This window comes from Austrofundulus limnaeus, unplaced genomic scaffold (assembly GCF_001266775.1).
Source record: "Austrofundulus limnaeus strain Quisiro unplaced genomic scaffold, Austrofundulus_limnaeus-1.0 Scaffold147, whole genome shotgun sequence".
NCBI classification, from domain to species: Eukaryota; Metazoa; Chordata; class Actinopteri; order Cyprinodontiformes; family Rivulidae; genus Austrofundulus; species Austrofundulus limnaeus.
The window spans coordinates 912,935-926,842 of NW_013952549.1; the positions used below are offsets into that span (position 1 = coordinate 912,935).

General features: G+C 38.8%; 1 protein-coding gene across 1 annotated transcript in view; it reads right to left on the bottom strand.

Annotated features, from left to right (window-relative positions):
• The window catches only part of LOC106523195 (neural-cadherin), a 136,042-nt gene that overhangs the window by 81,973 nt on the left and 40,161 nt on the right, over window positions 1-13,908 (bottom strand). Inside the window, exons 2-6 of the mRNA XM_014016560.1 lie at window positions 13,014-13,211; window positions 8,341-8,566; window positions 6,515-6,719; window positions 3,198-3,309; window positions 1,223-1,472 (exon numbers count right to left, since the gene is read on the bottom strand). Of these exons, the coding sequence (XP_013872014.1) occupies window positions 1,223-1,472; window positions 3,198-3,309; window positions 6,515-6,719; window positions 8,341-8,566; window positions 13,014-13,211 (991 nt within the window). The remainder of the gene's footprint in view (window positions 1-1,222; window positions 1,473-3,197; window positions 3,310-6,514; window positions 6,720-8,340; window positions 8,567-13,013; window positions 13,212-13,908) is intronic.

The window sequence follows — 13,908 nt, forward strand, 5'->3', positions numbered from 1 at the left end:
GTGTATAGCTTTGTATGTACGAATAACATGCTTAGTTAGTAAAAATTTAATGCACTTTTTTTGTAAATGAATTGTACTGAAATTGTATTTTTAATGTATTTCAAATTCATAGGCAGTGTACTTTTAATATTGTAGGATCATAATTATAATATGCTTTTGGTGTATTATAATTACACAGACCAGTTAATAAGAAGAATAACATATAAGATTCATACAATTATTCCAACAGTAAGGAAGTACAATTTTAAGCTACTTATCAATATCTTTTTTCACTCTATGCTACTTCAAATATTACATGTTTTACTTCATATTAAGGTACTGCAAAAGTATTAGGCTACCAGTTTACTGAAGGCTGAATTTAATAATGGCCGCCCCACACCAAAGAGCTCTGCCAGTCATGGTTAATCCCCACCCACACAGTCAATAAACTCCCCCAATGTACTGCAGAGACCCATACTTGCTCAGTTAAGAACCAGTGGCATCCCTAATGTACGTTTCTGGAATACCCAGAGAAAACTCACACGTGCACAGAATGAACATGCACACTCAACCCAGAACTGTTTCAAGTGCAATCTTCTTACTGTGAGAGATCATAACCACCTGCATCACCATGCAGCCCAGTAACACATAAGAAATGAGAAAATCCATTCTTTGCTCAGGTCCGCTGGCATTGAACTGAGGTAATCATTGCCAGGAAAATATTTTCTAAAATGTATTTAAAACTGCTGTTTAATGTAAAAACTGTCATCAATTTGACCTTAAGAACACGACTCCATAACAAATGTGATGTGAACACCGTGGAGTTTAACCCTTACTGTTAAATTCTTCAGATTTCTCTAAATAGATAATAAAAAATAGTTGTCTTCTTCAAACATTTAGGAGAGCAAAACAGATTTTATTTCATTTTTTGGCCCATGTCAAGCACTTCAGATTTGCCTAATTTCAAGATGGCCACCAGGACTAATCAACGGTTAGCAACCAAAAAACGTCAACACCTTACTACATTTTACAAATACGGAGCTAAAATTTGTTATGGCAGCAGCTGAAAGTGTTCTACAACACATTCTGAGTGATAGCAAATCACAATATCACAGAAATTACGCACAATCTCATGAACAAGTTTAGACCAAAATGGCGCTAACTCCGCCCCTTCTCATTAGAATGTGATCCTAGTTTAACGTAAAAAGAAAACATTCAAATTTTAATTCGTGAAATAACTCACACAGGCTGGGAGAATTCGGGGGCTTCGTCGTTGACGTTTGCCATCCTCACTCGCACCGTGGCAGTACCAGAATGAGGCTCATCCCCGCCGTCCACCGCCATCACCACAAACTCATACAAATGGTTGGGCCTCTCGTAGTCGAGCCGCCTCGCGGGGAACACGGTCCCGTGGGGTGAGATGCTGAAATCCGGGCTCAGGGTGTAATATGTGAGCTCCGCGTTTAACCCCGAGTCACAGTCCGAGGCTAAAACTGTCGGGAAGAAAGAAAACGACACGCAGGACCATCAATTAACCGTTAATCGAAAAGAGCTGATGAGACGACATCAGCTGATGAATATGTTGACATCCGTGTAGATCATTATCTCTTTATGGCCTCGCTAAACATGTGATAAATCAAAAGTTCAGACAGCTACAATTATTAGAACACAAAATGTTCCCTGCTAGAGTGATTACCATCATTTGCAAAAACGAGCTTAAAGACAAGAAAAAGAAAGACTTAAATGATCAGAGCTTGTGTGCATATGCCTGGCTGGAAATGATTATATTCTAAGGTAATTACACAGAAATAACTACAAATTTGTTTCTGATGTGTGATGAGATTTTGCTCCAAGACTAAAGCCACAACCACTGTGAATTTCACTTAAACTCGCTGTTTCCTCTCGCATCCCCTCCAGCTCCGAACACCCGAATACATCAAATTACTTTGATGTGTTTATTTCGCTGCACGTCAAGCAGCTTCTGCTTCCCTTTTTTTTTTCATCTCAGCACCTTGTAAAACAGATCATATCTGGTAATTTATGATGGTCTTTTATTTAACTTGTATAACTTTGACTCGTTAAATGTTAATGAACTGAAATAACACATTTCCTTTCAACTTCACTGTGATAAGTTCACTGTTTGAATTTTTTGTCAACCTCAGTGGGTTTTTGCCCCGTGGAGACACGCTGATGGTTTAATACGGATTTTATTCTCTTGTGCTGCAGGAAATCTTTGATATTTTATCAGTCAGACAAGCAGTCCACCAGATCACCAAATTAACCACATCCCTCTGTTTTTTTTATTCATATTTCTGCCCACTCAATCTAAGTACATTTGTAGAATAAAGATCTCCATTTTAAGCTTTTAGTGTTAAAAGAGTCGGCTTTTCTTTTCTTTTTTCTTTTTTTACTTCCTCATTTCTGATTTTTTTCCTACTGATTCAAATTTGTTTGTCACTAAATCTCACAGAGGTCAGAAACTGCAAAAGTACACGCACAGTTGACAAGACTTAAACACTAAAACGCACAGTAAGTACACCCAAAAACCACGTTAAATCAATGCATTGTGTGAAAAATGCTCAGAGGTAATTTTGCTTAAAGTTCCTTTTAATTGGTGAGACAAAAACCTTTTTCTTCATCCGAGGCTGCAGCTGAATTCTACAGCTTCCAGAAAAACTTTAATCTCTCGAGTGCAATCAGAAGTGCTATTTTTTTTTTCAGGAAGCAAAGTGCCAGTGACAACGTGTCAAAACATCTCGCACATTTAAAACAAACATCTGTAACTCAATTAAAAAAATAAAAATATATAATACTGTGCATCATTTCTGCACCTCTGTAAGCACAATTTTCATCGTAATTGGCTTGTTTTCTTACAAGTTAGCGGCGATGGCCTGAGCCTCCTAATTGGAAATCATGAGGTATTCTCATTAAATTGAAAACTGGGTACACTATTAGTCATACGGAGCATAATAAATCAAAACAAATATATTGTGTCTTGGTAGCAGTGAGGTTTATTAAAGCTAAGGTCATGAAGAGGAAATGGGAGAATTATGTGTCAGTAGGTGGAAACAGTGGGACTCAAGGTTGGARGTGAAGCTTTTGGTTTAATTTAAAATCCATCTGCTGTTTTCTTGTAGAAAACAGACTTTTGGGTTGTTCCCCTCTCAGTTTCAACAGGAAACAGATGGATGTGAAACGCAGGGTCAGAGGAGACTCACCCTGCAGCAGGGACGTCGCTGTGGTTACAGTCTCAGGAACTCCGTCGACACTATAGATGGACTGGAGGAACTCTGGGACGCAGTCGTTCTCATCCGTTATCAACACCTGAACCTGATTAGTATCGAAGAGGCGAGGAGAGACAAGAAGAGGGGAGGACGAAAAACGCAAGTAAAAGAACAGAGAATTAACCACTCTTTATTAGCTCTCAAATTCACAAGACAACCGTGTCGAATTCTCTGTGCAGGAAGTTGACCCCAAAAACTTAATCTTAATTGCATTTTCTAGTTCCGCTAGTTGCCCGTTCAACTCATCCTTTATCTTCCACTTCATGATTTCCCCGAGTCCAAAATAGAAATGTTTTGAGCATGCGAGTGCCTCACTGTGTGTGCGTGTTTTTTTTTTTTCGACAAAAGCCCTTAGCTGTCCTCCATCCTACAAGCTCCCTGTCACCGCAGTGTGTAAAGTGTGAAGTGACAGCTGAGTAATAGTCCTGAAATAGATGGGAAAGGTTTTTCCCAGTCTCCATCTCCAACCCCACGACATGCAGCTGAGCAGAAAGGAAGGGTTTGCTCGCTAAATCTGCAGCACCAAGTGAACCTGTGACATGATAATTGGGTAACTAAGATCTCTAAATGAATATTTCAAACAAAACGGAATCCATGAATAGTTTAACAAGGAATGCTCATTTGGAGATGGCGATTTGAAAATTTAAGGTTCCCAGAGGGATTTTATCAGAAAATGTTTTTTTTCTTTTCATTTCCAAACATTTGATTAAAAAAAATGCATTTTCTAAAACACAGAAACAAAAGGTGGGCAGGGGGGRAAAAGTCCCATGGTTCACTTGTTAACATTTCAAAACCACCCAGCCGTGCCATCCCTGCAGAAAGCGACAAACTCTGCTGCTCCCCTTTTTTGAGGGTATCGCGGAGCAGTGCGAAGTCAATAGGTCAGAGCTGAGTTTTAATCATTGAAGTTTTTACAGCTTTGCCAACGCTGGCCCAGGGGACCAAAACAATAAGCCATTGAAGCAAAACAAAAAGCAATAAAACAATAAAATTCAGAAAAGCTCTAAGAAAATGGAAGAGAAAAGTAACTTCACAAACCACAATACTGACTTCTTCTTTTTTTAGGTTACAAAATGGGAAATTTGTAGAAAAATGACCAAACAAACACAAAGCTGTTTAAAAAAAACTCAAATTAGACATGCATCTAAATATCTAATTATTAAAGACAACACTTACAATGTTTGAAAAATAAATGTTGTGTAATTGCTTTTGTTGTAGTTTTGACACTAAAGTTCCCAAAGCTGCAGATCTGTAAGTAGTTTCCTTGCAGTTTAATCCTCCACAGTACTGGTGATGCTTCTTTAACAGATTAAACTTCAAAGAGGACCTCATCTTAGCTGACCAAAATGCATAAACTCTTGACTCTTGACTGTTTGCCACCACTACTGAAATAGATCTTTATTGATTCTTAACTGCACTAAACATACATTCATATTTTGATAGTTTTTTATTGAAAAGTTTTTGGGTACTTTTGTGTTGAAATGTTTTTATGATAAATATGTAATAATTTTTCTATACTGTGATTAAACTGTAGTTTTTTTAAAAAAATATTTAGTTTCTAATTAGTTACAGCAAGTAAAATAAGTATTGAACACGTCAACAATTTTCTCAGTAAATATATTACTAGAGGGGCTAATGACGTGAAATTTTCACCAGATGTCGGTAACAACCAAGTGATCCATACATACAAAGAAATCAAACCATAAATGTCCAGAAATGAAGTTATTTGTAATAATGTGGAATGGCACAGGGGAAAAGTATTGAACACACTTACTGAAATTTATCTAATACTTTGTACAAAAGCCTTTGTTGTCAATGACAGCTTCAAGACGCCTCCTGTATGGAGAAACTAGTGGCATGCATTGCTCAGCTGTGATTTTGGCCCATTCTTCCACACAAACAGTCTTCAAATCTTGAAGGTTTCGTGGACCTCTTCTATGAACTCTGATCTTTAGTTCTTTCCATAGATTTTCTGTTGGATTCAGGTCAGGTGATTGGCTGGGCCATTCCAGCAGCTTTAGTTTCTTTCTCTGAAACCAACTGAGAGTTTCCTTGRCTTTGTGTTTGGGCTCATTGTCTTGCTGAAATGTCCAGCCACGTTTCATCTTTATCATCCTGGTAGATGGAAGCAGATTTTTATCAAGAATGTCTCTGTACATTTTTCCGCTCATCCTTCCTTCAGTTATTTGAAGTTTGCCAGTACCATATGCTGAAAAACAGCCCCACACCATGATGTTCCCACCTCCAAACTTCACTGTTGGTATGGTGTTTTTGGGCTGATGTGCAGTGCCATTTGACCTCCAAACATGATGTGTATTCTGGCATCCAAACAGTTCAATGCTGGTCTCATCTGACCAGACTATATTCTCCCAGTATTACACAGGCTTGTTTAAATGTTGTGCAGCAAACTTTAAAGGAGCTTCAACATGCTGTTTCTTCAGCAGTGGAGTCTTGTGTGGTGAGCGTGCATACAGGCCATGGTGGTTCAGTGCATTACTTATTGTTTTCTTTGAAACAATCGTACCTGCTAATTCCAGGTCTKTCTGAAGCTCTCCACAAGTGGTCCTTGGCTCTTGGACAACTCTTCTGACAATTCTTTTCACTCCTCTGTCAGAAATCTTGTGAGGAGCACCTGATCGTGGTCGGTTTATGGTGAAATAATGTTCTTTCCACTTCTGAATTATGGCCCCAACAGTGCTCACTGGAACCTTCAGAAGTTTAGACATTCTTCTGTAACCGATGCCATCATTATGCTTTGCAACAAGAAGGTTGTGAAGGTCTTGAGAGAGCTCTTTACTTTTACCCATCATCAGATGGTTCTTGTGTGATACCTGGCCATCATTTGGGTCTGAACCAGCTGATATTAACTTGCACTGACAAGGGGCAGGCTTGCTTTCTAATTACTGAGAGAGTTCAGCTGGTGTCTTGGCTTTCCATGCCTTTTTACACCTCCCTTTCTTCATGTGTTCAATACTTTTTCCCTGTGCCATTCCACATTATTACAAATAACTTCATTTCTGGACATTTATGGTTTGATTTCTTTGTATGTATGGATCACTTGGGTTGTTACCGACATCTGGTGAACATTAGCACCTCTAGTAATATATTTACTGAGAAAAATGGTGACGTGTTCAATACTTTTTTTACCCGCTGTAACTCATTTCTTGCACTGAACAGCAAACAGCCACTCAGGACCACCCTGTTTAAGAACCGTCACATATGTAGGGGTTAGGGGTTAGGGTTAAACCAACCTCCGTGGCCGAGCTGAGACTGCCAGGCTCCTCACTGGCTCGCACCATCAGAAGGTAGCGTCGCTGATCGCTCTCATAATCCAGCGTCCTGGTCAGACTGATCTCCCCCGTCTCCTGTCGAATGCTGAAAAGGCTGCTGGGATTGATCAGCAGGCTGTAGCTGATTTGCTGCTTCTGGAAGGAAATAGCTAACACCAAAAGGAAGCTGTGGAACAAAAATAAAATAATTAAAAAGGAAAAAAGGCAGAAATGAACAAAAACAATTATTTTCTACTTGATTTCATCAAAACCCATGTCGAAACAGAATCGAAATCCTCTTTTCCTGCATCAGCACTTTGTGCTAATGAAATCAATGACTTCACGCTCCATTGACTACGTGTTCTAAACGTGGTTAGTCAGTATTTGTCAGTTTTGTGTAGTAATAGAATGCCATTACGCAGATACCAGTGTTTGTTTTTATGGTTAGGAGACTTTGCATTCAGTAACAGTATATGATGATGATTGTCGGTGCTTGCTCGAGTGCACCGATGTGACCAAATGAATACTTATTAACACAAGTCTTAAACTGTGCTGTGACGAGATGCAGCACCTAACGTCCCCTGTGTTTCTGTTCCTGTCTGCTTTGCTTATTGTAGGGAACAGATTTGAGACTATTTAGATGAGAAAACTGTCCCTTTGGGAGTCAGACAGTCAATTTATGTGCCACAATCATTTTATTTATTTATTTATTTTGACATTTAATGTCGTATTTCAGGGATGGGCAACTAGTGGCTTGCGGTCCCCACATCTGACACAAGGGGGGCTTCCGTCCTACCCACACATACAAAAAAAAGAAATTTTGAGAAATCACAGTTTACAATTTTAGAACAGTTTTGAGTGCTTTTTTAAGTAAAAAAATTAAATTTCATTTTTTTTTCTTTTATTTTTGTGGGGGGCTCACAGAATTTCAACCATTTGCTCAGTCTGCTTAGAGATGTTATCTTTCATAAAGGATTTTAATATAAGTTACCAYTGCTACTACTATTAGTGTCAATCAATTTACTTTTTTAAACTCTTTTTTAATTTATTTACTGTTTTATTGTTGGTTCATTTTATTTTATTGCTATAAAATCTTGTTCACTCTTTTTCATTAGTTTCTGTCTCGTTTTATTCCTGGTRTTAGTTTTGTTTTTCCTCCCCTCCCTCGCTCCTTTCAGCTGTGGTTTGTTAAGTCAATTAGAACTCAGTGTGATTTTATGGTCTTGCCTCACCATCCATACTTTGTTAGTCTGTTTGTTCACTGAGCCTCTGTTCAGTTTATCTGCCTTTATTTTCCCCATCTCGCCTGCCGTTTTTATTTTTTTTATTCTTTGCTTGTTTGTTCTTTGGAATTATCGGCTGCACTGCCCAAGTTTTCTGCAGCAGTTTTATTTTTTTATCCATTTTTTGTGCCATTAAGTTCATTGAAGTTGCTGTTTTCATTTACCACCTGCCTCCATCCCTTGGTCCTGCTTTTGCATCCTCCTAAAAATCGCTCACTTTAACGATATTACCTTTTTAATATTTTTCCTCTATTATGCTGTTTTCCCTTGTGTCGACCAAAAGTCAAGTATCTGACTAAAAAGTGCAGAAATACGACCGAGTAGTCCACATTTAAATAAAACAGCTTAATTATGAAATAAGACTTTGGAGAAACATCACATTTGAATTTTTCTTTTATAAGAACAAAATGTTGTTTTTGCAAAAACCCTAGAATAAATTTGTACCTATTGTTGTTTTTGGCTCAGTCACTCATCTGAACTTCATCCCCTGCTTTATGAATATATGTGAAGATGTGCAGCACTCACGGCTGTCCTTCAGGTGTGTTCTCCGGTATGGAGATGGCGTAGCTGGTGTTGGTGAACTGCGGCGCTCTGGCTCCTGCCACCACAGAGAGCATAGCAGGTGCGCTGCGACTTCCCACACCATCAATGGCCACCACGCTTAACAGGTACTCTCTGTCTCTCTGAAGCACCAGCCCTGTGGTCAGCACCTGGCCTGTCTCTTTGTCTACAGCAAAGCAGCCGTCACCGCCTACAGGGAAGTAAAATGATATGATTTCCTATCGCTGGATCCAAACCAAGCCCTCGGTGCTGTCTGGAATACTAACTCAAAGGTTACTCATGAGAGTTGAAATAACGATTCTTCCTTTTCTGAGCTCACTGAATTAAAGGAATACTTCAGCCTTTTTTAACGGCTGTTCTGTGGAGTTATCAGTGATCGATACCTGCAGTGGAAATCAATCAGAGCATTATCACCTTCAAATATCAAGCAGAAGTTCTGTCAAKGAAGAAGAGCAATCAGGAGGCCTAACTGGGCCAGTTTTAAAGCTGATTTCTGCCATATTAAAGCAGCTTTAATCCAAAAACAAAAATCRCACATGATCACAAAGCTTTTAAATCATTTGCAGTTTTACACCAATAAATACACAAAATATATTATTCACTSATAATTTCACAAAATACCCCTTTAAAATGTTCAAGTATTTAAGGTTCGAAGCTTATACTGAATTTACAAACATGATTCAAAGACAATACTGCCCTCTTTTCTTGAAATGCAGGGAGAGTAATAGTTGTGACAACATGGCTATGTTCACACTGCAGGTCTTAACGCTCACTTCCCATTTTTTGCAACAATTCAGTTGCTTTTTTGCATGGACGTTCGCGTTATSATATATTATTTTTTAAATGCAACCACCATCAGACCCCAGTAGGAACGCTGCACAGCASTGATGCATGTGCAGAAGAAGACGTCACAGTCAGCTCGCTGTTTAGCTAAATATGGATGCTACATGTTAGCATGTTGATTCTGAAGTTGCTGTGCAGTCAGAGTCGATGAAATGATTATCTGACGTGCTTGTTTAGGTCAGTGTTTATATCTGAACGTGTCTCTGACMGGATGCTTCGGTGCAGCATTTTATTTTGGAACGAAGCGACKTGCTAAAAATAAAGTATCGATCAATTCTGTTCTGTAGCTGAAGACATATTTAGCTTCATGATTTAAACTGCATGACTCGAGGTTAGTGTCATTATTAAATGGATCGATCTGCTCACCCACAACTCACTGATGTAAATGTACCACAAACTGAAAAGGTCTGGGTCGGATTTGAAAAAAATCTGATTTGACACGTTCAGCGGGGTCGCACGGGGCAGGAAAATCAGATTTGGGTCACATTGGCCTGCGGTGTGAACGTTACCACTGAAGTATCTTGATAGTCCAGTGTAACAGTTTATCACGCTGCAATTTTGATCACTCAGTTTAAGGAATATTCAACAGCATTCAAGTTGAATTTATGTTTCTAGTTTTGGTTATTTCTGTCCAAAACCGCAAAACTKATGTGAACCGATACATCATAACCTTTGAACTTGTCCTAAAACATACAAAACAAGACATTAACTTTTCACTTTTTAGATTCCTGTGGGTAAAGATTAACAGGGTTATAAAAGGTATCAGTATAGGAACACAATATTAAACAGTGGTTGATTTATGTCTGATTAGACGTAGGTCAGATCGTTAAGGTGCCTCATTTTGGCCCTAAGTGGTGAGTGGTTTCCTTTTCCAAGCCAACAAGCACAATGTGAGGCTATTTAAAATGACTGCTTTGGATAGACTGCAAATAAATAATCATTAGTTTACAACCTCTCAGGTCAGAAAGTTCAAGGATTTCCATCTACTCTGGCCAGACGAGACCTTAAAAAAACTGACTGGTCGTCACATTTCAGTGTCCTCGAGAGTTTTATCGCTGACAGCAGTGCAGTGTCAGTGGAAATTTCAGTCCTGAGCCTCAGTTGCTGGTTTTGTCCCAGAAGCAAATATTGACAGACTAACTCTGAGAAATCATGTCGACCTGTTAGATTTCAAACAACACAAAAAATACACAATTACACTGCCAGGACTTCTCTTTTAGAGAATCCAGGGGAAAAAAAACACTGAGTTTCATAAATATTAATATTACAAAAAATGTTCTTCTGTAATATAAAATAATTCATTCAGCAAAATCTGCAAAAGATGGATGTTTTCTGAAGATGTGTGCGAACGATTATTTATCGAGCAAAACTSTTCATTAAAGTGAGTGTTTGCCTGAAGGGGGTTTGGGATTCTCACTTTGTCAAATTGTCTTCAGGTGTCTTTTGTTGTGATATGTTGATGTGTAAACAACGCGGAATTCATCTGAGTGCATCGCACACGAACAATCAGGTAGCACGGCGAGCAAATGATGGTGTGAATTATTGGACAGAACAAGATCATTTATACAGCTTCGCTCTTACCTGCCTGCTCATCCATCACACACGCAAAGAAAAGGGTTTTTATCTGGAATTTTTAGCAAACAAACAAAGATATGCTTTATGAAGAGCCAGAATAAACTGAGTTTTGAAAAGGAATCAACTGCATGAGTTTTCTTCCTGAGTTTGCTTTGAGCATGGATGTGATTAAAGTAAAACAAGACGTTAGTAAAAAAAGTATGTTATCCAAGCTGTCAAAAGAATCTTTTATGAACAGACCAAACACTGTGTTAGTCTGGTGGGTACTATGACTGCCCGCCCCGCTCTGTGGTTCTCATCCCATCTGCTCCTACTGGAAACATTGATTTTTCTTTTTCTTTAATAGTTTTACAAATTAAAAAGACAGATCACAATAGGCRTTTAAATGGGCGCACTAATTTCTCAAACCAGCTTGGAACTGATGAGTTTTAACATTTCTCAAAATGAGTAAACAGCACTTTTGGTTGGAGGCTATTTTCTGTTAGAAATTATAACAACAGCATAACTGTGTACGTTTAAGGGAAAAAGACAGGAAAATGGCAATCAATGAGTGACAAAAGAAAGTAAAGAAAAAGTAATGAGCAAACATTTGATAAGCAGCAACACTGTAACCCATTCAAGTACTTTTCTTTTAAATTTATGTACGTTTTAAATAAGAATGGAGGTCTGTTTAAAAAAACGAGTCAACAGTCTAAGACAAAATGACTTACTGTTATTCCTTTTATTTTTTATTTTTAGGCATTAAAATTTACAACCTGAAAAGCAATAAAATGTTGAAGTTTTGATTAGTATCCCCGCTYTTTAGGTTTTGGTTCCTGCTGCTGCTTTCCCATTGTTCTGCAGACTGACAGCTGGTAGGAGTAAAGCATGAACAAAGGTATCAATGTGCCAAAGAGAGCGAGGGGGTGGTGTGGGGGTGCATTCAAACAATACAAACAATACACTACTTTGAATATTTGAAGAAAAACAATATAAATGTTTATATTGAGGGCCATCGCCTAAAAACAGGTTTTTATTTTAAATAGCCTCATATTGTGCTTGTTGGCTTGGATTACTGAGATGCATCAGGGACAGTAACTTTTGATGTTTATTGCACCAGAGTCTGAGGGTAACGTAATTTCAATCATGTGTCTGTCCTGCAGATTTGACAATAAATCGACTTTGACTAAAAGGGGGCAAAAAAAWWTTTTTTTTTGAAAAACAAACACAAGACTTCTACTTTTAATATAATTTCAGGTAACACAAACTAGCTCAAACTGTGTGAAATTTATACTCTAGTAAATGTGTGTAGTATTTTGCATACATTGTTTTGCTGTCATTAACAAAGAAATTTTGCAACAACGTCTTTTTCACAAGAAACCCCTGCGAATGCTTAACACACTTCTAATAGGTTCTGCAAATGGGGTCAGATCATGGTCATCTAGAGGCCAGTTGTTCTAACGAAATCTCGTGGTGTTTAAAGCTGAGGACAGGTCAAGCAGATTAGATAAATAACGTGAAATCCAAACAGCGGGTTCAGATCACTTTGATTGTTTTTACTAATTTTCAGCTGACAAACGCCACAACTTAAGGGTTCTTAGCATGCTAATGCAGACAATAAGCACCTCTGTGCAGACGGGGTTTAACTCAAAATCAGGGCGCTGTGGGATGTCCTGATTACAGTTAAACCGAGAGTCGGAGGGAAATCAGAAACCCCCACAAGCAACATCAGCACATCCCGCAATCTCTGCCAACAACCCTCAATCGCTTCAGCCACCAGGGGGTCCACTCTTCTGGCAGGCTTCCAACAGCCCACTGCATGTGTTTGTGTATGAGTGAATGTGCGCTTGCATGATTCTCTGTATGAGACAGAGAGAAGCAGACAGACAAGAGTGCATGAAAAGTGCATAAACAAATCTGCGAAGGCCTTTGGCTGTGTAGGGGATTTTCTGATTGAGTGATTGTATGGGTAGGAGAAAGAAAAGAGGGATGGCGACAGAGAGAGGGAAAGAAAGACTAGAGATGCTAATGGACACGGAAAAAAGCATGCGAATGCATGAATGAATGTGGGAATGCCTGTGGCTGTAGCGCTGAGAGATTGTGCTGGTGTCAGACTGGTTGTATTAATTTCCAAAGCTTCACAGCCTGCCAACCTATTACCAACAAGACAACACATTTTACCTCCCCCTCATACAGCTTATGAGGTTATGTGCATGAATATGAGCGGCAATAATGCTTACCGTCTGACAGGAAATATTCCACTTCTCCACTTTTGCCCTCATCCCCATCTATAGCCTCCAGCTGGTAGACAAATGATCCTGCAGGGGCCTCAGGAGACACAACAGCCAGGTAGGGGTAAGGCTTCATATTCCACTCAGGGACGTTGTCGTTGACATCGGTGATCTTCAGCTTCACCTTGTTCAGGTACCAGTCTGGGCCTGAGGGATGGTGCAGAGATAGTGATGAAACTGTGATTACTTAAAGTGACAGCTGTCATGTAATAGTATGTGCAGAGGAGAGACAAGCAACCAGGGTAATTCGAAGCACCGGCAAACTGACTCAAATGAGGGCACAGGTATGTGACGTATAAATCCTTATTTAGGTGAAGGAATATATAAAAACAGGAAGGTAATAATAAATATTTGTTTCTTGTTTAAAGTACTGATTGTAAACTGTAAAATCAAACATAAAATACAGTTTGAAAGAGTTAACATCTGTCATTTTCCCGAAAAACGTATATGCAATTCTGAAAAGCGGTATAATCTAAAAGGAGATATATCATGTTTTTAAATCTTTATTTTTCAAATTTACAGTAAAACATTCAGTTGGTGTCCATATCAAGTGGAACTGCACTGCTTTGGTCGGAATTCCTCATTGTAACTCCACAAGCCCACCTTTTACCCCTTTTCTGAGGTGTGTCAGATCAACTCATTTTGAAGCTGTCTCTTTAAATCCAACCCCGCCCCCTCCATCCTCCAGACCGGTCCATTCTAGTTTGATAGAGAGGTTTACAACTGTATAGTGGCAAAGAAACAGTTTGTTTGTTTGTTTGTTTGTTTGTGTTTGTTTGTTTGTTTGTTTGTTTGTTTGTTTGTTTGTTTGTTTGTTTGTTTGTTTGTTTGTTTGTTTGTTTGT